The 25503-nt window shown below is 34.9% G+C and overlaps 1 protein-coding gene across 1 annotated transcript in view; it reads left to right on the top strand.

Annotated features, from left to right (window-relative positions):
* NTN1 (netrin 1) overlaps positions 1-25503 on the top strand; it is a 140721-nt gene that overhangs the window by 78688 nt on the left and 36530 nt on the right. Inside the window, exons 4-5 of the mRNA XM_039355094.1 lie at positions 8268-8417; positions 12047-12100. Coding sequence (XP_039211028.1) covers positions 8268-8417; positions 12047-12100 — 204 coding nt within the window. The remainder of the gene's footprint in view (positions 1-8267; positions 8418-12046; positions 12101-25503) is intronic.

Raw genomic sequence — 25503 nt, 5'->3', positions numbered from 1 at the left:
AATGTGGAACAGCAAAATACACATTAGGTCAGCAGGGCAAATAATGCAACATGCTTCAGCACTAATAGTTTGTCCCAATGTTCAGTGAAGCCAAGGGCTACCTAAATAAAATCCCTGTGTGAGTCACTCTATGAATCTAATTTGCTTCTATGCAGATGGGCATCTATTATTGTATCAAATGAAGATCACGGATGCTGAGGATTAGATGACAGGCACAACGTAGATTGTGTGATCTGCACAACTTTCCCCAATCCAAAACAGAGGCAATTATGGAGGAGGAAAGGGGGATAACAAAAAAGTGCATTGTGATGTCACAACTCAAACTCTATCACTTATATATTCTTGTGATATCACAATACAAATATATATATAAAAATAGAGTTTGCAGTCATGTTATATCCGCTGTTTTGTTATTTTGACATCATCATGATTAAGAACAAATGTCTATGCCCAGAAATTTTGAACTTCAAGTCTTATAATAGCCCAGCTAGCATAGCTGGATAAAATTCAATTTGTTGATCTAGTTCTTGGTAGGACTGTTTCACTCAAGGTTTGCCATTCCCATCATAACTCTAACATGGAAGATTATATTTTTTTACATTGTTAAGAGTGTGAAGATTCTTTTTAATGAAATATGTCAGAACCCGGATAAATGCTAAGTAGTATTATGTGATGCACCAAGGGAAGGTGAGAATGGTGAACATTTCTTCCTTTTCATCCTTGTGGGTTATGAAGTTTTTTATAGAGGTTTTTAAAAACACCAGTCCTTTTGCAATTATTTAACTTTTTATTATTTAATTCACATTAATTTATGTAATAATTTGCATAGAAATAGTGTATCCATATTGTTTTTGTTTCATCTCTTGGTGGTGGCTGTTTAGAAAAAATTGTACTAAAAAAGACCTGAAAACTATTAACCATTTCCACGTTCTCTATTTATAAATATTAATTCTCATTGCAGCAGATAATTACCACAAAGCTGGGCTTTCCAGAAGTATGGCTGGAATGAAGTTCATATTATGAAATTAACCCATTTATTGTGTTTTCCATGAACTTTACCATCAACCATCCTATGTAACAGAAAATCTTCCTCCATAAGACTTGATTCTTTCAACCATTATGTCCTGCTTCATTTGCACGTGTATTTAATACATTTACAGAGATATTCTACTTGCTGCTTTGTGAAATTAAAATATCTACTAAGCAAGCATGCAGCAAACTTCATCATTCTTGTGCCTACTATTATGTTATGAATGTATGTGGGTTGCTTGTAAATAACAGTGGAGTTCTACCCATCCATTTTAACATACAAGATGTACTAAACTGCTTTCCCTCAGTCTTGTGCACTCCATTGACATTCCATAACACTTATCACTCATGACATTATTTCTGAAGGAGCAATGGATTTAGGGCTGATAACATGAAGGAAGATGGACATATTTACTCAGAAGTAAACTCCACTGAACTCAATAGAACTTACCCCAAATGAAAATATCTTGTGTATTACTAGTAAGTAAATTTCATTTTGAGAAGTGTACTAAACCCTAAAGTCACACAATTTTTAGTGGTTTATAAAAGCATGAAATAGATGTCGGCTTTAAAAACTTCATAAATTAATGGCAAATAAATTAGACTATAGGTCCCTTAAAAAAAAAGTTCAGTCCAGATCCATGATAAGTAGGAAATAATTGTTCAATGAGCAAGATCCATTCAATTTGGATGGCTTTAAGTTTAAAATAAATAAATAAATAAACCCTTTAGAAAACAAAAGAAGCACTATAATTGATGAGGTAAATATTTTAATAGCAAGCAATACTCCCTAGTCCTAATAAAATAATTACTGACATTGTTTTATTTATGAATTTTAAGAAAGATTATTTTAAGCCATGGAAAACTTTCTTATCATTTACTTGAAAATACCTTAGATTCTACTAGGCTTTTTCTAAGCAAAGTTTTAGCAGTCTTCCCCAACTCTCTGCCATATACCAAAACAAATTAAAAACTTCTGGTAGACTGGCAAGCATAATGTCTCTCTTCCTGCACATAGCAAGAAAAACCACACAACAGGAAAAGAGATGACAGATTGAGTAAGGGTATCACATAAAGCGGTGAGGTTGGGATCATGCCAAGGCCTTCCAGGGCACAATTTGACAGTAAAAAGAGGCAAGTTGCCATGTGCTACTGGGTGGTCAAATTAAGAAATGAAATGCCAGCAGTTCAGGAAGGCATTTTGGTGAGAGAAAAGTGCTAGGAATAAAGACACATAAATTAGCACAAGAAAGAGTAATACAACTCATTCGGCAGCTAGTGTTGTGATTAAAGAATGATTCAAAACTCATGTTCTCACTGTGCCAGCCCTGTAATTACTGAAGAGTTCCAGGTTGGACCATAATATATGCAGGGTATCTGAGCACTATATTATTTTCACTGCAATATGTATGTTATGTTTGATTTCCAGTGTATATCAAATTCTCCATTATAATTTTTTCACCACAACATCAACAACTCATCAAGGTATTACCCTCAATATATAGGGGTTTTTTTATGGAAGTTGATGGATGTGCTATTCAGAGTTAACTGTGCTAGATTCAACAGGCAAGGGACATGATTAAGAATTAGGCAGAAAAAACAAAATAAAAAACTGATAAAAAGACAGAGTCCAATGAATAAAGCAGCTCCATTTGAACAATATTTTAAAAGATTTATTACATGGGATTTAAGACTGGAAGTTGGGAAATTTCCCATGTGGATATTATTAATCATGCGACACAGTTCCTACTTTTTCTCCCTGCCCTAACTGGCAGTTTGCCTTCTCTTCCCAAATTACTGAATTACAAATAATATAAGTGAATTCAGTGAAAGTCATTGTTGATCTTGCTTCTCAGTTGAAACTTTCCAGAAGAGAAAAATATCTGACCATGATCTAGCACAAGCATAGCACTTCTATGCTTTTCTTAAAGCAGTCCCCAGCTTCTGTATGAATCTGGGGGGGGGGGAAGATGATTTTGCTTTAAGTGATCCTTTCACTGAAGTCAATATGACTCTTAAAGCAGTGATGCAACAGAGACATATGGCTAGATCAGAAAAGACATGAAATAAAATTACTCCATCTGAAAATTTAAGAGACTGTGGTATGAACAGAATAGATACTGAATAGGAAATTCCTTTCTGAAGGTAAATCAAACACAGACAACAATTGCTGCTTTTCAGAATTACCTCAAAATAAACAATCTTTCTTTCTTTCTTTCTTTCTCTCTCCCTTCCTTCCTTCCTTCCTTCCTTCCTTCCTTCCTTCCTTCCTTCCTTCCTTCCTTCCTTTTTTCTTTCTTTTTTAAAGAATGTATCGTGAAGAAGTTAGTATTTGCCAAGAACTGAACCTAACTATGTTTTGGGGAATAGATTCTTTATAATATATTAGTTCGAGGTTAGAGATGAATGCAAAATGATCCTATTAAACATAGTTTACCTCTTGTGTCACTGCCTCTTCATAAATGTATAACAGAGCTGTGGCCAAATAAATTAATTGTGTAGTTACTAAACTGAAGAGCTGCTAAATTGCTAAACTGAAGAGCTGCTGTTTCAAGTATCATCTTGTTCTGTTGAAGGATTGGATGCCTTCTAGGGTAACAGACATTCATGGATGCCAGCACCAACTGCATTGTGACACATCCAATTGTAATAATCTTAGTATTACTTTTGAGGAAAATTTGGTTTATCTTTTAAAAAGTACACTTGATTGATGATTGGAATGTGTGTCTTAGAAATCAGATTAATACGATTTTCACTTGTTTCTTGTTGTGTGCCAAAAACAGGTTATAAAAGGAGAGAAATGCCCCCTTGTGTTTCTTCTTAAACAAAAGGATGATTTGCTTTTATTTCTTCTCCACTTTCTTTCTAAATGAGTTTCCAGAGGCAGCATCTCTCCTGCTGTGCCCAAAATGTGGAACTGTTTTTTTAAGCCCCTTTGATTAATTTCAACTCTGATATTTGCCAGGCTACTGATACTAATATAATCCTATTGGAAGACAGCTTCTCCCAGGTTTAGTAACATTGGTGTAAAACTGTAATGCACCCTGGGAAAAGACTTCCAGGCTTTTGATGAAAAAATGATGAATGATATGAACCATGAATGCACTCATGTTCCATTTGCCAATGTAAACCAAGTGGGGAGCAATGGAATTTAACATATGGAAAGGCATAAGCTGGATAAACTTTAAATTTGGAAGGCCAATCTTGCTCATAAATTTTAGCTCCCAAGATTCTCTGCCAAAAGTTAAGCTTCAGCGATGGATCATTGCTCAGCTTGTTCATCCTGTGCCAAATGTAGCAAGATCTGAAATCCTCTTTGTGAAACAAAATAATATCAGGCCCTCAGTGTTTTGATTGCTCGGTAATTTACATCCAATGTTTTGAAGTAACATTTGGAATAATTATACAACTGTTGCTCAAGATAGGATCTGCAAGATCTGTAGTACCCCTGATGGAGACTGTTGCTTAGCCTTTATATTGTATACATGAAGTAGAAGACCACAACATCACAAGATTGCCTGTCATGTAGTTGAACAACTCTCAACCAAACCATGTTTTCTCCCAATGTCTAAATGAAATCTTCTCCTTGCTTCCCTCTGTCCCCAATTTTAGTCGTACACTTTAGAGCAGGGGTGTCAAACTCACAATGTCACATGACGTGTCGTGATGTATTGCAACTTTTTTGCCATTGCCAGCAATGGGGTGGGCGCAGTTTTGTTATGATGCCCGCAGGCCGGCATTTTGACACCCCTGCTTTTAGAGCAATAAATAATTCTGTTTTATTTTTTGGAATAAATTGCTATCACCATTGCTTTTTATTTTGTCCTTTAAAATTCTTTTAACTGCTTGTCTTTTTTCCTATTTTTCGGAGGATGTTCTTTGATCAATACATAAAAAAAACATTGCTGAGTTCAGTTTCTTCTTTTAGAATGGTGGTGCATTCAAGATACTTTCACAGTATGATAAAACAAAGCTCAGATATAATATTTAATTCAGGGCTTTTTTTGTCATAGAACGTCGAGAACGGAGTTCCGGCACCTTTTCTGGATGGAACCTTGTAGGATAGGCAAGGCGGGTTGTATGATGTGTGTGAGTTCCGGCATCCTTTTTTTTTTTTTTTACAAAAACACTGATTTAATTAATAATAAAATTAATATGCCAGACTGACAAAAGAAATAAACTTTTATTGCATTGCCATGGCAATAAAAAGCATTTCTGAAATGGGCTTTCAGAAGATCAGTTCATACAGTACAGTCAAGCATCAGCTTAGAACCAATATCATAATGACTTCAAGATCTGGAGGAAATGCCTTTCCTGCCAAATCAAAATAATTTCAAAATTGATAAGACAGATATAGTTAAAATATGTTAACTCAATTAGTAAACATGCTGTATTTCGGGTCAAGTAATGTGTTTCAGTCATTTCTGCCACTGGCTGTGTTTTAAACAGCAGCCTTACAACGCTTCTTAGAAGCACAAGGAAGCTGCAATCTTTGCTAATTTAAAACTTTCCTTGCTTTTCATCAGATACTTTGATTCTTTGTATATACAGACCAATGCTTCTCTTTCCCACAGCCCCCTCCTTTGTCAGCCTGCATCCTAAGTTTATTTGCTGAGCTACTGCTTGAAGGAAGGGAAGCTTGGTTTCAATATAAACTTATGAAAGGGAAAGGGAAAGAATCACTTATGAACTTCTGCAACAGAGGGTTTAAACTGAGCACTTTCTTGAAAATTCAGTAGATAAAAAGTTTACTAGACATTAGAATAAAGTCATGCTGTTGCCAAAATCCCCCCCCCTTGTAGCAAAAGGGTGAGAGTTCCACATAAGGCAATGGTTTCTCACATTCCATCTAAATTACATCTAGTATAATTTTGTGTCAAGATCAACCAGTTGCTTTTGAGACCTTTAACTCAGTTCTGGCGGGCAGTCTCTTGTCCAACAGATTTCCATTCCTCTCTCTAAGGCAGCGGTTCTCAACCTATGGGTCGCGACCCCATTTGGGGTCGATCGACCATTTTTTGGGGGTCGCCAAAAAAGGCGATCTGCCATTTTCTCCCCTCAGGGGGCGTCGCGTGCATGTGTGCTGCGCATGGGGGTGTCGCCGCGCATGGGGGTCACCGCACATGCGCGCAGCGCATGGGGGCGTCACCGCGCATGCGTGCCGCACATGGGGTGTCACCCCTATGTGCGCGGCACCGCGCATGCGCAGAACGTTTGTGTGGCGGGGGTCACCGTCACACAAATGTTGAGAACCGCTTCTCTAAGAACTTAGGTTTCCTTCTATAAGGGAGGAGAGGCCATAATAGTATCAATATACTATTGATACAATATACTGTACGCCTGCTATTGGCCAGTTAAATTTACAGCTGCCTTTCCCAGTATTCCTGACTAAAAGTTAGAAAGAAACTTAGGGTTAAAAAGAAACTTTAAGAGAAACAAACAAACAAAAAGAAGCAGTAGTTGTTTGTCAAATGAACAATTGCATGGTAAAGTCCATTTTCATAATAAATTTCCAGGTCCCTTTAATTTATTTGATGCAAGGTTTTGTACAAAATTATCTCTGTTTCATGATTTTTTACTTATGTTACTGCATTGTAACCTTAAGAAAATTATCAAGTGAACTCATTAGACTGGCAATTTTACTAAGCAACAGTAGAAAGTGACGGGCTTATATCCACAATTATGTTCATCATTTTGGACTCCTTAGTTCTCCTGTCATGGAAGTCTGTGCCAGCTATTGATTCATAATGATCTGTGTATAGTTTTCTGATTTCCTCATTTATTCCTTTTTGAACTTAGGCTGAATATTTATTCTTCTCCAGTCATTGAGTATTTTCACCATTATTTCTCCAAAATAAAACATAGTCAGTCCATCAACTGGCTTCTTTAGTATTTTTGGATGCAATTTATTTGGTTCTGGAGATTTTAATGCATTTAAAATAAAAGAGTATTCTCTGATCATATTTTTATTTAGCTTTAATCCCACCTCTTCAACATGCTCTTCTCCTTAACCTGCCCATAATTTTCTAGTGGAAAAGATAGGTATTTTTTATTGGAGACAGAAACAAAGTAGATATTGAAAACGTCTACTTTTTTTTTCTTTATTCTCTGTTGGTGTTTTGAATTCTTCATTGAATAACTAGTACCAATTCTTTTCTTTGTCTTTTCTTCTGAAACTATCTAAAGCAACTCTTTTTTTAGTATCAACTCTTTTCTTTGTTTTCAACCCTACATTTCCAAACTACCTGTCTATCTTTTCCTTCCTTCCATTTTCTGTAGGGAAAGATGAGCAGGGAGAAGTGAAATCCAGCAACATTATAGGTACTGATAAGTTACTGATGAGTATTATATAAAACAATCTGTGGGCTATAGTGTTCCTCCCGTTATATAGTCAGGAAATACATTTGAGAGTTCTTGCTCATCCAGCATATTTTGTGAAGTGAAAAAGTATCTTTAAGTTCACATGTCTATAATTATAATACATTCCTTGATGTAATATATTGGATTATTTCTGAACCAATTACTCTCTGCAGGCCAATGACATATTAAAAATATGGCATATTATAAGATCATATTGAATAGAATGCTATTTCTTACAAGGCATAATTTCCTATGAAATCAAAATAGGTCACATTGGGCATGCAAATTCACTCTGTTAATCAGAAACAGCTACAATCACACATTACTCCTAGAAGCACGAAGCCGAAAACACCAGCCTGAAGATGATGAATGAGACTTCGTCGAAACGTCGCCAAGACACTTCCAATTTGACGCAGGAGAAAACCCGAATAACTATCTATCTATATATCTATATCTATATCTATATCTATATCTATATCTATATCTATATCTATATCTATATCTATATCTATATCTATATCTATATCTATATCTATATATATATATATATATATATATATATATATATATATATATATAAAACTATATAACTATACATATATATATATATATGTAATGCAAGGGGAGGTACTGGTCAGAAATCTTTTCTCTTTCAGATTTACTGGCAAGGATAGATTACTAAAGCACTAATATTGGATGGAAAATAATGTGCAATCAAAGAAAAGACTACAGGACTATCTCTTCTCACTTAATGTCCATAATTTTGGTAAAACAATCCTGGATACCATTGGTTTTTGATAACACGTGTTCTTTTTGGAAAATCCTTCCTTCCCTTTGAATCCCTCCTCTGATCCTTTTGTTGTATGTTCCCCCCACAGCATGTGATTGCCATCCCGTGGGTGCAGCTGGAAAAACCTGTAATCAAACTACAGGGCAATGTCCCTGCAAAGATGGTGTGACGGGCATCACTTGTAACCGATGTGCCAAAGGCTACCAGCAAAGCAGATCTCCCATTGCCCCCTGCATAAGTAGGTGGATGCTCTTTTTAACATCTATACCATAACATAATTAATCCTGAGTCTGGCTTGTTTACTAACACCTAACTAGATAGACTCAGCTTTATTTAGACAGTGCTTGGCTCCTCATACATTACAGTATTCATGGATGTTACTGATATATACTGTGAATCCAGTAAAAGTGCAATTTTTCAGAGAGATCTCTAGGGCAACACACAGGAAAGAGCAAAAGCCAATAGCAAAAAAAGAGGATCTATATGAATTTTGAAATCACACTGGATTTACTATATTTCAGATTCCTTAAAGGTATAATGTGTGCATTGTGATGTTTTGCATTCACTTTACATATAAATGTAGGGGGAAGTTTATATATATATATATATATATATATATATATATATATATATATATATATATATATATATATATATATATATGTGTGTTAGCTGTGTGATCTGAGTAAAAAATAGTGATCATTTATATAAAAGGTTTGGAGGTTAAGGTGATATTCTGAATGGCAGAATATGTACTTTTATTTTTCCCCATTAACTGTAAACTGCTACTACTATTGTTATTTATACCTCAGGTTTATAAGATCCAAGTAAAAATGTTAAACTACCCAATTTCCCTCATTGATAGGAACCTGCTATCAAACAAAAAAAATTGTAGCAATTTTACACTGGTATATTTCACATCAATCTCTCAATGCCTATTTAGTAAAAGAATCTGAAATCTCCTAACATGCTTACACAATCACTTTAGTAAACAAATGATGTTGCTTCCAGATCTATTTTAAGAAGGGAGGGGAGTTGATGACTAGCTATGAGGTAGCTATAACCTCAGGAGAGAGGCATCCATGGATGAAGCTATGTTGTCTTCTAGGAATATCCTCCTTCAGAACTCATTGATGCACAAGACCTCCCCTCATCTACACAGTTTACATGGTATAAAACCTGCAAAGAAAAATCCAGTTGTACTCCACTTTTTACCTATGTGAAGATAATACTCTCTGTTCTAAACTACCATTCCATATAACCAAAAGTCAGCTTTCCAGAGAGTTGGGTCACCTTTTCCCAGGGAGGATCTCAGAGTGACTTTGGGGAAATCAATGTTTCTGAGCCCAATTTGCTTCACATAGTGATAGCTGATAGGAGAGAAGAATCCACATATGGCTCCTTAGCTTCCAGAGTTACATTCACTTACATGGACAGGAGAAAAATACACTTGGGAGTAACATGAAATGAAGCAACTCCTACTTGTGCACCTGACTCCAGTATGAATAGATGAGAATCCAGTTCTTTTTGATCTCTTTATCAACATGGCTTCATCCAGTTGATGATGATTACATTACTACCAGTGACTATTGTGATCAAATCTTGGGAATTGTGTTCTCTTTTATATTTAGGTAAATATTGGTTGTTGCCCATGAATGAGGGAAGAAGCTCCAGTACCCAGATGATTATATAATGTAAAAAAAATCCTAAAAAAATAAAAGTAGTTCTTATTAATCATGCTGCATGTATACTAATTGCTGTAGAATCATGAAAGCTATTGCAATTCCTGTTAACATCCCCACCCCACCCCGCAACTGCTGCTACTGTAATCAGATTTATTGTGGTGTAATTCTTAACAATGTTTCACTCAGCTGTGTTGGTTTTTAAGAAATGTTGTTATAAAAAGCCAAGCTACATTTATAGCAACTTTGAAGAATAACAATGGAACAGAAAACTTTTATGTCGTGCCAGTACATTGATTCCTTGGCTTTAATACAGAAAAAAAAAGAGATTATGGTTGAAAGAAACAAGTCTTTGATAGAGACCCAAAACAAATTTTTAAGATGCATTTCTAATAAACTGAAATATGTATCTCAAAATATATTCCTGTACTGTTGTTTAGATAGAGGTATGTAATACCATTGTTTTCCTGATGCTAAGCAGACATGACTACTGCCTGAATGAAGAAACAATGCAGTGTCCGATGCTCTTTGAATACTACTGATTAAATTCACTATCACCACTGTTAGACATATCTTGCTGAAAATATCTACAAGTGCTTTTAGTGTTATGAGAGAATAAACAAGAATATCTTGTTATAAAGTTATTTGTGAATCTGAGAGCTGGTTTAATAATAATAATTAATAATAATATAATAATAATAATAATAATACAAAGAAAAAATTACAAAGAAATACAAAGGAAACTCATATAATAATGCTACTGGAAAGAATGGAATAAGAATTTTTTTTTTATTAAAAAGTTTTATAAGTTTTACAAAAAGAACAAAACAATACAAAAACAAAAAACAACATATACAAAGAAAAAACTAAACATTACACAACAAAACCCCCCTTCCCCAACCCCCACCCAAACACCCCCCCCTTCCCCCCCTGAGCTTCCCAGAGCAGAATATAGGCTTAATTAAAAAACAATTAAAAAATTATGTTTATAAAAAAAGGAAAATATAACATTAAAATATATATATGTATATATATAAAAATAAAAATTATGAAAAGGCTATATAATATTTTTTTATATCCAATTTAAATTGTATAAATTTAATTGTATAAGAATTTCAAACTATTTTCCCCCTTTGGGATTTATTGCTTTTAAGCTGCAAAAGATTAACATAGTGAACTCTCTAATGGAGCAATTAATTGTTATAGGCACTCCTTGTCAATTAAACATATCTTTAACTACAGTACAAATCTAATTTTAGTTCAGTTCACCCCATGGTTGTACAAACAGTAAAGTTCTACTTATAGATTTATTCATTCTAAAACCAGATATGAAACATTTGGAGAAAATTGGGGAATAGGATTTTATTGTTCTTTCAATATATATCTTTCAAAATATAAGCTGCAGATGCATACAGTTTGTCTATAAACTCTATAGTCCACCAAAAAGCAAAATATATCTTGGATACACATCATTTCTCTATGTGAAAGATAAGCAACATCTAGAAGTTAAAATTATAGCCATTGGACAATCTTTCCTCTCATGTCAGAATGCTGATATCAACTTTATTGATAGATAGATAAAAGTCTATTTTTCTTCAGAAAGACAGCTATTTTAGGTATTGTTGATTTTGTATGGGAAAAGGTAATGAAAGGGAACAATTAGTTCCTGAAATGCCACTTCCCCATCAATTTAGATTGTTCTTAGATCTGCTATGATGGGGGAAAACAGTTTCAGCAGTGGAACCTCTAAGTTGTGTGAATGAATGGGCCTCAAATTCATAACTCAGGGTTTTTGTTTTGAAATTCCTAGGAAAAGATATGATTCCCGTAAATGTGAGTGTTGCTTTCAATTACTGAATTTGTGGGTACATATCAAGATTAACATCGGTGTTGCTACTGTTTGCTATGATAGCTAGGTGGCAGCCTACCCTGAATGTAATTTTGTGTAGATGGTGATTCCAAATTATGGAGTAAGCTGAACAAATTTCTCTCTCTATATATAATTATGGATTAGCTGATCCACCATTGTGTGGTTCAGTCACCCTGTCACCTCTATGAAATAATGATTTTTGCAGTCATCTATCTTGTAATATAAAATTGCCCAATTCATTAGTTAGAAAAGTAAATAATACATTTCCCTATTTGTTTGTTCTTTTTTCTGTCCACTTTTTCTTTTTGCCCACAGAGATTCCTGTTGTTCCTCCTACCACTGTGGCCAGCAGCACAGAAAAACCTGCAGGTATACTATTATCGTTGTTATTGTGATTTTATTACTATTATTATATCACCATCACTATCATCATTAAATATGCCTAACCTGAGGCATGTGGTATCTTAGTATGTTTTGGCTGTTCAACAATTTGCTAAAAGTGCCTGCTTTCATGACCATATATGTTACTAAAGAATATAGTAAATATGCAATACTTATTTCTTAGAGTATGTATATCTCTGGCCAGGGATGATGCACCTCTGTTAATAGCCTGGTCTGGAAAAGCATAAACTAATAAGTAAAATGTGGCAGATGATCTTTTACAAGGCTCCCAAGAGCCAGGAGATCATTTTAAAGCACCAAATTTATCTACAAAGGCCTATCTGATGGCTTTTGTCATAAGGCTGTTTATTATAAAATGGTCAAAGAAGTTGATTTATAAGGAAAATCAGTGCAGCTCATACAAGGCTATTCTAACAAACTGTTGAGATGTAGAAAGTTAAAAAGAAGGCTTGGTATTGGTTTTGGTTTCTTTTTATGTGACTGTGACATGCAGGAAGTGTGTGTGCACTCACTTAATATTTGGGGGCTTGAGATGTTTGAGTAGCAGCAGCAAAGCTTTGCAAGTAGGCATATCACCTACTGCTTGCAAACCTGGGTAACAGAAATGCACTACATCACCAATTGGAACGGCCAGCCAATAAGCTGGTTATGGTTTGTAGAGGTTTCCCTCTGTCTCACTAACTTCTTTCTTTGACATCATTAATTTACATCCCAAACTTTGCACCTTTCCTCAGGCCAGGAAAATGAGAACATTCCAGAGATAAGAGAACTTTTCCCATTATGAAGGCTTTAAAATAGTAAATAGACTGGTTCCATCTTATGAACTATATGAAACAAAACAAAATAACCTCCACAGATGATAATGGAGGGGCTTTTTAAAGTATCTTATTATCATAAAGGGATGACATTTTCAAGAGAATGATTGTTGCTGGGAAAGGAAAAATAACCCTCTTGATAATGTCAAATTGCCCTAGGAGCCATATCTCATTTCCTATTGAATTTTGATCAAGTAACTTATCACCTTTATTACTTTGAAACTGAAATGTCCAAACACTATGAAACAATGTTTTTAAAAAACCCTACATATTATAAGACTTAATACTAACATATACCCCGAATCTTCTCCTATTTTTTTCTAATCCTTTAGCCCAGGGGTCTTCAGACTTGGCCCTTTTATGACTTGTGGACTTCAACTCCCAGAATTTCTCAGCCATATAAACAATTCCTCAGCTATATAAACAATTGACATATCTATAGCTTGCTCAAGGCTTTGCATTCTCCCCTTAGAGTGTGTCTGGCTGAGGAATTCTGGGAATTGAAGTCCACAAGTCATAAAAGGGCCAAATTTGAAGACTCCTGCTTTAGCCATTGCTGCAAGTCCTATCTGCTTTTTTTTGGGGGGGGGTTACCAAAAAAAAAAAGCTTGTCTCATTAAGTCCTATTTCAATTAAATTAACTTCAGTGTTGTAAAATTATTTTTCCTAGTGAACAAAATGGTGCATGAACCATGTTATGAAATCCAGTATGAGTTTCCTCCTGATGATACTCATGAATCTTCTGTTGTATATTTTTAATGCAATTTTTGTCTTTCTGCTCATACATTCTTCCCTTGATATAAAGTTATCATTGTTTAAAAAGCTAGTGTGGATACTCTGGTCAATCGGTGGAAATATTAACTGGAAACTGTCCAGTACTGTGGAGTTAGAGTTTCCTGTACATCTTATCATGTTCCCACATATTTCCCACAAAGTCAGTAGATTATCATGAGATATGATCTGTTTTATCTTGTCTATTATGGTGCCTCATTTGCAATAGCAATGCAATTATGCAAATGCATTAACGGATCAGAGATGGGCAAGATAAGAGGCCAGAGGACAAATTGTAGGAAATATTGTTTTGCATAGAGATTGACTGAATTTGGATATCTTTCCTAATTTTGTTCAAATCATATGTATTCGGTCTATACATGAATAGGGAACTTCAGTCTTATGCTTGTTTTTTTGTTTTGTTTTGGTTTGTTTTTTTGGAGTAAAAATCCTACTTACTTTACTTATTTATTTAAAGTTGTAAAAAATATAGCCTGGGAGAAATGTATTTTTCACTTTTAAAGTACTTGACTTACTTTTAAAAGGTCAAAAATGAAGATTAAACTTACTTTTAGAATTAAAGATGAAAAGACTAGTCCTAGTTTTATTTCAGAATTCTTTGCTTATTGTTATTCTCATTGATTATCTATTCTTAAAGGGATAACATGGTAGTAATTCTGGTAGAGAATCCTAATGCCACAAGAGGCAATAGGAATAGGTAACTGGCAAAAATTAGGAAAGAGGTAGATTATTTCTCCTCCTTTCTAAGGAATAGTAGACTCTGCTTGAAAAAGTTCATCTATAAGATTAGTTAACATTTGTTTAAAGGAGAGATGCTCAATGATTTTATATTTTTCTGCAAATGCTGCTGCTGCAGTAGACTAAAGAATCATACATACATCATGAAGTTGAAAGGGTCATCTAGATCAACTCTTTGCAATGTGCAAGAAAATCAATTAATAGTCTTTGAGTCCGACTTATTTTTAAAAATCTCCAGAGCTGGAGAATGCACAATCTCTGCCATAGTGTTATACAGAACTTATCATCAGACATTTTTCCTTAATATTTAAACAAAAGCTAGGTAATTGTAACTGTACTTATTATTTATTATCTTAGTTTCTGTGGAAATGAAAAAAAAAATCATACCCGGCCATTTTCTTTATAGTGTTTTTTTTTAATGGAAATGAATGTTTTCTCATCTCAATTTCCTTCAGCCTATCTTCACAGGGCATTTCCTCAAATCTTTTTATAATTTTTGTTATACCCTTATCCTAGTTCTGGTCTGTTAATATTCTTGAGGTGTGATATGCAAATGTGATCTCACCTGGGCAAACTAGAGGGAACCACACATATTTGAGACAGTGTTTATTTGAATCCAGCCCAGTACTGCATTAGAATCTTTCTAGGACCTGTTTCATATCACTTCCTACATCTAGCTTGATGTCAATGATCAATCCAAGTCCTTCTCTGATGTATTTCTAAATTTTGTTTTCTACCTGAAATATAATGCTTCCCATTGTGCCCTGTTAAAGGACATCTTATTGTCGTCAACCTAATATTTTAATCTGTCTAGATTAAGTTGCAATCTAATTGTGATATCCTGAATGCTGGCCTAAGCTCCCTATTTCATATAAACTTCAGATTTGGTTTTAGAGGACAATTTTTCCAAAACCATCTGTGATTCTGCCCACAGAGGTTAGTCACACTGAAGATTGGTCTCATTAATTTTTCCACCTCAGAAATTCAAGAAACGTTTGTTCTTAATTTACCTTATTCAAATGGCACCATGGTTTACACAGACTTCATAGGATTTTAGGATATTTAAAAGAGTTACAGTCATTTTAATGTCACTAGCAAAGACATATGCTAGTTCACCAAGAAATGTCCCTGACAATGAATTATTTACCATCACTAATTATAAACATCTTTTATAATGTTTGTCATTGGCTATGGCTGAACAATATAATGATTGATTGAATGGTTGCAAAATACTTTGCAACCCTCATTTCCATGAAACAATAAACCATACTAGGATTTCAAATATTACTCAGGCTCCAATAGAGAGGACAACAAAGCATCTCTGCAACTTCTTGATATTGTCTCTCCTATTACTGTCCAAAGTTGTGCTCAGTAAGCTTACATCATCTCCTTGCTTTCAACAAGGATGTTTCACAATGGAACTTTTATACAATGAAGAAAGCTAAAGGTCATGCCAAAGGTTAGAAGGCACCCATCAGGGGTTCTGGCTTGCTGTCAAATACAAAGCAAAGGTTTTTACACCTCAGTCTTTGGGTTTGAGCCTTTTCTTTCTATTTTTATTTTGTGCATTGACATAGCTACTTTGCTACAATAGGACATCTTGCCAAAATCTGGGAGGCAGGGAAGAAAGTATGGATGCCCTTGACAACCAACTTCTATTCTCCTTCTTAACACTCTCATGCAAATTATTTTTGAATCTGAATTTTAAGTAGATTGTGCACTTTTATATTCCTCTTTCTATTACATATTATTATTCTAATGCCAAATTGGTTTGGCATAATTTGAGGTGAAGTAATACCACATTTGATGATGACATAAATCATTTTATTTTGAAAAACAGGAGGATTTGACATTCCTTCTTCTCCAGATAAAAATAAATAATAGTTTTCAAACTGTACAACTATTTCAAAATGGCGGTTTCTAAAAAGCTAACCACAAGGGAGAAATTTAACAAAATTTACTTCAGGCAGTCTAACTGATAGCTGTGAGGTAAACTGGCACATTTTTAAAAAATGAGATATACCATAGTTCAGTGAAAATCATCTGAAGTGATTCTGCTTTCAGTTCACTCAGTTAAGCCCTTTTTCATATTGATACATTTTGGTTTTACTGTAATAGTAAATAATAATAATGTTGGAAGGGACCTTGGAGGTCATCTGGTCCAACCCCCTGCTCAGGCAGGAAACCCTATACCATTTCAGACAAATGGCCATCCAGTCTCTTCTTAAAAACTTCCAATGTTGGAGCATTCACCACTTCTGGAGGCAGGTTGTTCCACTGGTTAATTGTTCTAACTGTCAGGAAGTTTCTCCTTAGTTCTAGGTTGCTTCTTTCCTTGATTAGTTTCCATCCATTGCTTCTTGTCCAGCCTTCAGGCGCCTTGGAAAATAGCTTCACTCCCTTTTCTTTGTGGCAGCCCCTGAGATATTGGAACACTGCTATCATGTCCCCCCTCGTCCTTCTCTTCATTAAACTAGACATACCCAATTCCAGCAGCCATTCCTTATATGTTTTAGCCTCCAGTTCCCTAATCATCTTTGTTGCTCTTCTCTGTACTCTTTCTAGAGTCTCAACATCTATCTGTCTGTCTGTCTGTCTGTCTGTCTGTCTGTCTATCTATCTATCTATCTATCTATCTATCTATCTATCTATCTATCTATCTATCTATCTATCTATCTATCTATATTCTGGACCTTAGTGAAGTAACATAATATATTTTAATTCTTTTCTGATATATTGTATATATTGTATACAATATTATATATATTGTATATATTGAACAGATTGACATTGGCTGAGGGAACCATGCAGTAATCTAATTGTGCTTCTAGATACCATTCTGAAATATAATTAAGAATTATAAATACCCTTCCAAGAGCTTGAGAGTAAGGCTGCATGGCACTCATCCTAGTCCTGCAGCATTTGAAAGTCAGAATGCCTTGCAAGTGTGGTTTAATATGAATGGGTTCAATAGGAAATGGACTTATTCATGGGCTTAACACTGTGCTTTGAAGTGATTTTGAAACTTGGTACAACATTATCTTATGTAGCTACTAGCAAGAATTGAAAGCCAGGGAACAGGAAAACAACTAAATTAATTTTAAAAAGAAATTAGAAGCACAATTAATATATATGTCATGTGACAGATATCCAATTATATCATTCCATTTCCACCCACCCACAGCATGCAAATCAATCAACAAAGCTATCTTAACACAAAAATATGATACACTTGATTAATGTGGATTTTAGCCATATGCAGGGTGTTAAATCTGTCTACTATTGTATTGTTCCTCAGACAGAATTATCATATCTGAATGTTCTAAAAAGAAGATACCCTGGATGGGGAGCATACAGAACATGGCGCAATGCATACAATTTGCTAATTTACTTTTGCTCTTCTCCCCATCCTTCCTCCTAGTTCCAAATGCATTCTGTGTCTCAAGCCCTAAAGATACATCTAAAGATATATAGTAATCCATATTAGAGACTTGATTCTGAATAAAAATGCATCAGTTTACAAGTACAGTTGGAAGATGATTTCTTTCTTTCTTTCTTTCTTTCTTTCTTTCTTTCTTTCTTTCTTTCTTTCTTTCTTTCTTTCTTTCACAAAGCTTTTAGTAACTTTTCATTGTGCTCCTAAATATACTGTGAAACCTCATTCCCTAGTAAAAATACATACAATTGCAATCTTTCCTCAGAACTTTCACACAAACTCCACATTCTGCAGTCAATTGTTGTTTACAAGGCGCTAAATACATTTCTCAGACATGTGTACATTTTCAACAATAACCCACCCAAAATACACAGTCAGTGCAAGAGAAGTAGGATATGTGTGAGGAGAAAAAACAAACCCATGATAATTCTTCCCTAACACATATCCTTGATTTAAAAATGTGCATCTGTTATCCAGACATTTTGGCACACTACTGAAGCCAGCCCAAATTCCTGAGGTACTTATGACTGGGACTGGTTTGGCTTATCTTCATGTCTCCTCCTCCCAATTAGCAGCATAATAGAATCTGAATAAAGCCAGGAATCTTTTCATAAAGATGTACAAAAGCAGTTTATCATGTGTCCTATAGGTAACCTGGTCCTGCCACCTTCTTCTGTCCACTGTATTGACCAAATAAATATTCACTTAATGCTACTACAGGTAATCCTCAACATATGACCACAACTGACCCCAAAATTTCTGTTGCTAAGCAGGTCTGTTAAGTACATTTTGCCCCATTTTATGACCTTTCTTGCCACAGTTGATAAGTGAATTACTGCTGTTGTTCAGTTAGTATAACACAGTTGTAAAATGAACCTGGCTTCCCCATTGACTTTGCTTGTCAGAAAGTCACAAAAGCACTTCACATGACCCCGTGGACACTGCAACCATCATAAATATGAACCAGTTGCTAAGCGTCCAAATTTTGATCACATGACCATGGGGGGAATGCTGCTATGGTTGTAAGTGTGAAAAATGGTCATAAGTGATTTTTTTTCAGTGCCATTGTAACTTTGAATGGTTTCTAAATGAATGGTTGTAAGTTGAGAATCACCTGTACATCGCTTACACAGTTGCAACCTCTGCAGAATATAAGCCAGCGCTTCTTTTCTTATTCAGTCAATGGTGCCTTTTCACCTGTGGAAAGGCCAGCAAGAATTTCAAAAGGATTGTTGTCCCTGAAGAGATAGAAACACCCACCCCAGCCTACTGTCATTTAATGTGTCACTTTGACAGCATGTCTGTCTAAATGGGCTGGACAAAGCCTTTGCTATTCTTTTCATCTTATCTTATACAATTGGCCTATCAATACTGGATAGATGACCATGTTCGAGCAGGATGACACTTGAACAGTTTGTATTGCTCTCGGAAAATGACAAGCTGCCATTGTTGATTCTGTTGTTGTGGATTGCGTGTAAATGATTCACTTTGCTTTTAACCAGACATTTCAGCCTTTTCTTATTCATTTTTCCATAAATAGAAGGTGTGGGCTGTGCTCTGTTGTATGATTATGTTGGAAATAAATGTCTTACTTAGCAGTTTGTTGTTCCCTTTTTAAATATGGGGAGCAGGAAAATATCTATAAGGCTGATTTGTTCAAGGTAGTTAAAATTAAGCTCCCCTTGAAACTGCTAGCCATCTGCTCTTCATACTGTATTTTCATAAATGATCCTAAACTATAATAATGTGGGCATCAGGAAGGGCCATTGGCACACACTTGTTCATAGTGCCTGAGCTTCTATAAAAGCCTATCCAATTCATGATTTCAATGCTGGCAGTCCCAACCGAGAGTCTTTAATCTAATTTCATGCTTTATTTGCACCCATTTGTTTTTCAATCAATCTTGTTCAGCAAGAAGAAAAGATATTGCTGGAGGTTCATTTGTGTGTTCTTGTTCCAAGGGTGAGGTTAATAGCAGTTATGTTTTCTTGAGACTGCTGCAGAGTTCACAGAGCTTTACTTGTTCATTTTAGTTGTCTGTGTATATCCAGCACACCCTTCTGTTCCCAAAAGCACTCAAACCAACAACTGCAGCAGATCCTATAGCATTTCCCCCCAAAAGAGCAGATTTGGTTAGTGGAGCCTTTATAAAGATGCTTAAATTGACAACAGCCATTTCTGATGTCCTGCAGAGAAACCCACAGAAGCTGGAGAGTGAGCAGCATGGGAAGAATAATCCCGCAGGAATCAGGTTGAAAATGTTTTTGATGCTGAAACTAACCGAGGTAGAAATAGGTCTGTGCACATAGCAAATTATCGCCATTCAAAGAAGTTAAATGAACATGCTACGTATATTTGAATATAGGGATTAAGAATAAGTTTAATGCTAATCTTGAAACCTCTGACCTTAAGTGAAAGATTAAAATGTCGGTAGGAGGCACTTATGAAAGCATACTCTAGAAAGGATAAGGGAAATTACCTCAGGAGTTATCAGTGATACCTTTGTATATAAAATGTGGTATTAGATACTAATAGGAAATCACTATGGCTGACAATGTCATTCTGTAAATAATTTAATACTGGCAAATGGCTCAAGGGGCCCTGGGATTGAGAAACAGATCAAAGAGTATATTCAAAAGGGATTTTTTAAAAAAAATATTTTATTTTTTATTTATTTGTTTGTTTGTTTATTTATCAATCAAATTAAAAAAACCATCCATCTCCTCACAGAGGGGCTTGATTATGTGTGACTTTAAGTTTGCATAGATTGTTCAGGTTCAAATATTCAGATCTAGATGTTATCAATGACCTGTTTCCTAGTCATGTGATCAATGACCTAGTTTCCCAGTCATTAGTGGATGGAAGGGTGATTGGGAACTTATTTATGATATCCAAAACCCAGTGTGAGATATGCAAACTGACTGGAAAGAAGGGTCACAATGCAATGGTGTTAATTTATGTTAGTGGGGCATTGCCTAGGAAGTCTAATATAGCCAAGTTTTAGTTCAAAACAAGCACTAGCTAATAAGAAAGTTGGAAAAAGGCTCATAATCTTTCCAAAATAGTTGTAAATTATGCAAAACACCTTCAGATAGATTACTGTATATGTCTAGATAGGTACCTCAAAATCCATTTCTCCCTCCCCCCAGCATAAATAGTGAAAAAGAAGTCCTGATCAAATAGTTTATTCTGTGCAAATGTAGTGTTGGCAGATCAATGCTGTAACCCAAAAATAGTGAAAGAGGAGACTCCATCTTCCTTCTTGCTGGTCTCATAAGGAGTTGAAGATGAAAAACTCCCATAAAGAGATATCTCTTTTCCTAATACTAGAACAATTAAAATAAATAAGGGCCCTCAAGGGATACACTAATCTGTAAGCATGGGAAAATGCAAGTTCTTTTTTTTTAATTAGAATGCCCAATATGAGAACAGCTTGTGTTACTGAATTAGACATTATCAATACTGAAACTGACATTATCATACCTGAGTAAATTTACAAATTATAGTGGAAATATTATCTCCTGTGAATTGCTCCTATAAGCGAAAGATGGGCAATTCATATCTAACAGACATCACTATAGCCTTTCAGAAGCACGTAATGTCCTTTTCGGGACCTCAGGCTGAACCCTCCATAGGCGGCGTCCAGTTTGTTTGAACGTAGGTTTTTGAGGCTGTGCATGATTTCCAAAATAACTGTTGGTTTGGTCAGAAGTGCAGCTTATCATAAATGATGTAGCTTGTTGTAAATGGCACTTCTCTATAACATGGATCAATGATAAAGCTGATGGAAGTTTTGTACGCTCCAGAAAGGATCAAGTGTCTACTGCACTTTAGGTCTTGCCAGACTTTTTGATGGAAGGAATTATCCATTTGATTTAGATAGTCATACATCACCATTGCCAATACTATTACAAAGCAAGCTATTTAAAAAACAGATGTCAAATGTTTATTGAAGTATGCACTTTGCTTTGAACTTCCAGCTGCTGGGAATTTTAAAGAAATCTGGATATATTTAACCTGTACAAGTAGTTAAAAAGATAATGTTTAGAATGTATTAAGCAGATATTTTATTTCAACTATTGTTCAAAAAAAAAGAATGAACAGTCCCTCAAAATTCTCTTTAACAGCCATATTTTATAAAACAAAAAAGTAAGTACAGGGGAAAAAATAAATTGGCAGATTTTAAATGTGTATGTAAAGGAGAAGTTGGTATATTGCTCGTTGTTTAGAGACAATGTTTAGCAGGAATTTAGCTTTCCCTAATTCTTTCCTAAATTTAAAAAGTATGAAATTGAATAAATTCCCAGAGTTAAAGAAAGAAACATTCTCCACATTGTGATGTTAAGTATGGCCTGTTTAATTAAAAGTTCATAGAACAGATAGGCTAAAAGGGAGTCTGGTCCAGCCTTCTGCCCAGTTCAGGAACCCACTACTATAGTTCAGAATCCTTGACAGATAATCAATCATATTCTGGAGTTTAGGAAGGAAGAGAACCTCATGAGAAGTTTGTTCCATGTTGAAAGCACTTATAGTTGGGACATTTTTATTGATATCAGATCAAAATTTCTTGCAATTTAAACTCATTGTTTCTTATCCTATCTTTTAGAACAACTCTGAAGACTTTTGCCCTGTCTTCTAGCATTTGTAACTATGTTGAACCTCTCAGTATTTCATCTCATCTCATCTCATCTCATCTGATGAAATACCTTCTTTCAAGAAGGCCTGCTTGCTAATTCTCGCACTTCGCGAAGACTTTTCTGAAGCAGGGTCATGCTGAGAACATGGTCAGGCTTCTGATAGATTCATCTGATAGACTCATTTATGCTGAATTGTAGTTCCAGGCAAACCCTTTTTCACACAGCTTCCTTTGTGGACATTCTAATGTTGGTCTTCATCTATTCCATGGCTATTCCCCATAAGTTTGTAAAATAATGGCAGAGTCAGTCACAGAACTGCTTAAAGCAGCAAAATATTTGGCAGAAACAGTACTTACTTGGCAGAGAAAACAAACTCTGGCTCTCCAAAAACATTTTTACAGTCATCCATGAAACCATTTGCTGCTCTGATGTTGATCTTGAAGATATTAAAATGAATAAAGTTACTCCAAGGACAAATTGAGCCTAAGCATAACAGTGAAGAATTGTAGGATTGGTTGGAATAGGATTTGAAGTTCAACATCTTGCACTAAGAAGAAATAATTGCTAATGGTTGGCATCTTTTTGAGACATATTTTGACATAAAAGAGAGACAATGATTTTGGCCAGTCTTCTACTAGTACTGTATCAGAGTTAGTATATTGGCTGCTAAGCAGTCTTTTCTTTTACCTATGATACCCATTGTCAATGCTGCTAATATTGAATATTCTTGCTTTGATAAAATATGCAGAACTGCCTGGTATTTTTAGAGTTAATTCAGATGAGACTGAGAGAAGGAGGGAAAAGTGCACGGAAGGGAACAGAAGTGAATCTTTGCCCTCCAGGTTAATTAGAAGATGTGAATCATGACCCCAAGATAGGGGAGGGGAAATGCCTGGAATGTTATGTGCAAAGGAAGGGAAATTCAGATCTTGGCATCCTCCATGCCGTGCTGACACTCCGTTACACTAATAAAGGGTTTTTAGGTAAAACAATGCCTGAAAGTTCTTTGAAGTGTTTCATTAATCAGACACCTGACACCCATTCATTCTCAGGTTGTTGGTTTTTTAATAAATATTTTATTAATTTTCTAGTTTTACAGTTATGAGTACTTAATAAACAACGTGTTGTCTGGTCTATTGGTAATTCAGTGGTACATGTTAACTTTCTCAATCTAGTTCCAATACTACATCATCCAGTGCTTCCTTGGTCCTCTCTTCTTCTGATGGTATGCATTTTTCCATACTGGGCAAATACAATTCTTGTTACTGTTAATACATATACAATTAAATATAGACATCTTCATCACATTTTTTTAGTATTATACATAATATTGATAGTGTCAGTTTATAATAGCTTTTCTAGCCAGAACACATCTCAATTGCATTTGCACTTAAAATCCATTTGTTCAATCAATATTCTGTTTTTCCTCTTTTTAAAAATTTTGATTTCCCATCAATGTTCAAAATATCTCTATTGCTTATAATTTTCTCATAATAAATTATATTTGGGTAATCAAAAACTTCCCTTATTCAAACCCTTTTAGAATTTTCATATTTCCCATCCCATAACAAAGTATAATATTCTAGTTACAAATCCTTTCCTTCTAATTATAATAATGCTTTTATTTCTAACAGTTATCTATTTTCTTAACCATATTTAAATATCTGTTTAATAGTATAATATCCCATCTAATAGGTCAAAACCTCTATTTTCTTCAGTCTTATTCTAGCTTTCTTCCTTTGCCAAATAACTTTCTAAGTCAGTGCATTTGAATCATCAAGTAATTCTTCCTCTGTTTTTGTATATATTGTTTGGAATGAAGAAGAGAATTTGATTGAACTATTTTTGGAAGAACGCTCAACCCATTTATAGTCAGTAAACAGCCTCCATCTTTCTCCTTCAATTTTTCTTTTAATTTCTTGTTGGTCAATATTCAGCATTTCTCCTAACAGCTTTATCATCCGTTCGATCAGCTCTTCTTCCTTATCCTCAAATGTATTCTGAAATCTTGACAAATAAGATATCTTTTCCATTTCTGGTGTTATCACTGCATCTTCTAATTTTCCATTTGTCTGTATCTGTCTGTTAATTCCTTCCTTTAGGTTCTCCATATTTGGATTTATTTCTTCTAATTTTCCTCCTGTTTCTGGTTTACTAGTTCCTTCTTTGTAGTCATTGTCTGGATTGTAAGTTTAGGTTAGCAAATTGTTGTTTTATCTCATTTGCATTATTTGTAGTCTCATCATAAAATAAAACAATTATCTCTTGGATTGATTTCAACATAAAAAGAATTTCTTTCTGAGATTCATTAACATTTTCTTGTTGGAATATCAAGCTGGGAGCTTCAGAGACAAGTGTTAAAGATGGTTTTTTACCATTTGTGGCTAAGTATGGAACACCCATTTTGCTTTTGTATGTAGTCTTTATAGTCCAATAGGGTGCCCAATGCAGATAACAGCCCAAGAGGTTTTTTTCCCCTTTTCCCAGCTGCAGTCTGCAAAAGTGAAAGTTTCCAGGAACAACAAACAGTCTTGCCTAAGTCCGGGCTTCAAGCCAAGTTTCCTTTAAGCATAATAAATTGTAGTGCTGTGATTTGCCACTAGATGTCGTTGACACCATCTTCCATCTTTCCAAATCCAAGCCTATTTTATGGACTTTCAAATAACTTTTCTAAAACAAAGTCTCAAAAGTATTTTTAGTCCCCAAATTTCAAAGTTATATATCTGTATTAATTCCAAATTGATCATGTAGTTTTCTCTATTTTCTCCCAAAGCAATTAATTTGTTGCTTTTCTTTTCCTGAAGGAGTGGGGCAGAAACTTCCCTTTCCTCTCTCATTGGGGAGGATTCTTTACTTTGGGCATTCTTTTTCCCAGGAAACTAGTATTAGGTCATAAAAAGAGGATAAAGTCTCACCCAGTTCCATCCACATTGCTCAAAAATTGCAAGTTAG

Source organism: Crotalus tigris, unplaced genomic scaffold (assembly GCF_016545835.1).
Source record: "Crotalus tigris isolate CLP2741 ecotype Arizona unplaced genomic scaffold, ASM1654583v1 scf7180000018599.1079084, whole genome shotgun sequence".
NCBI lineage: Eukaryota > Metazoa > Chordata > Lepidosauria > Squamata > Viperidae > Crotalus > Crotalus tigris.
Note: the sequence above shows the minus strand (reverse complement) of the source record. Positions and strands in the feature narration are given on the sequence as shown.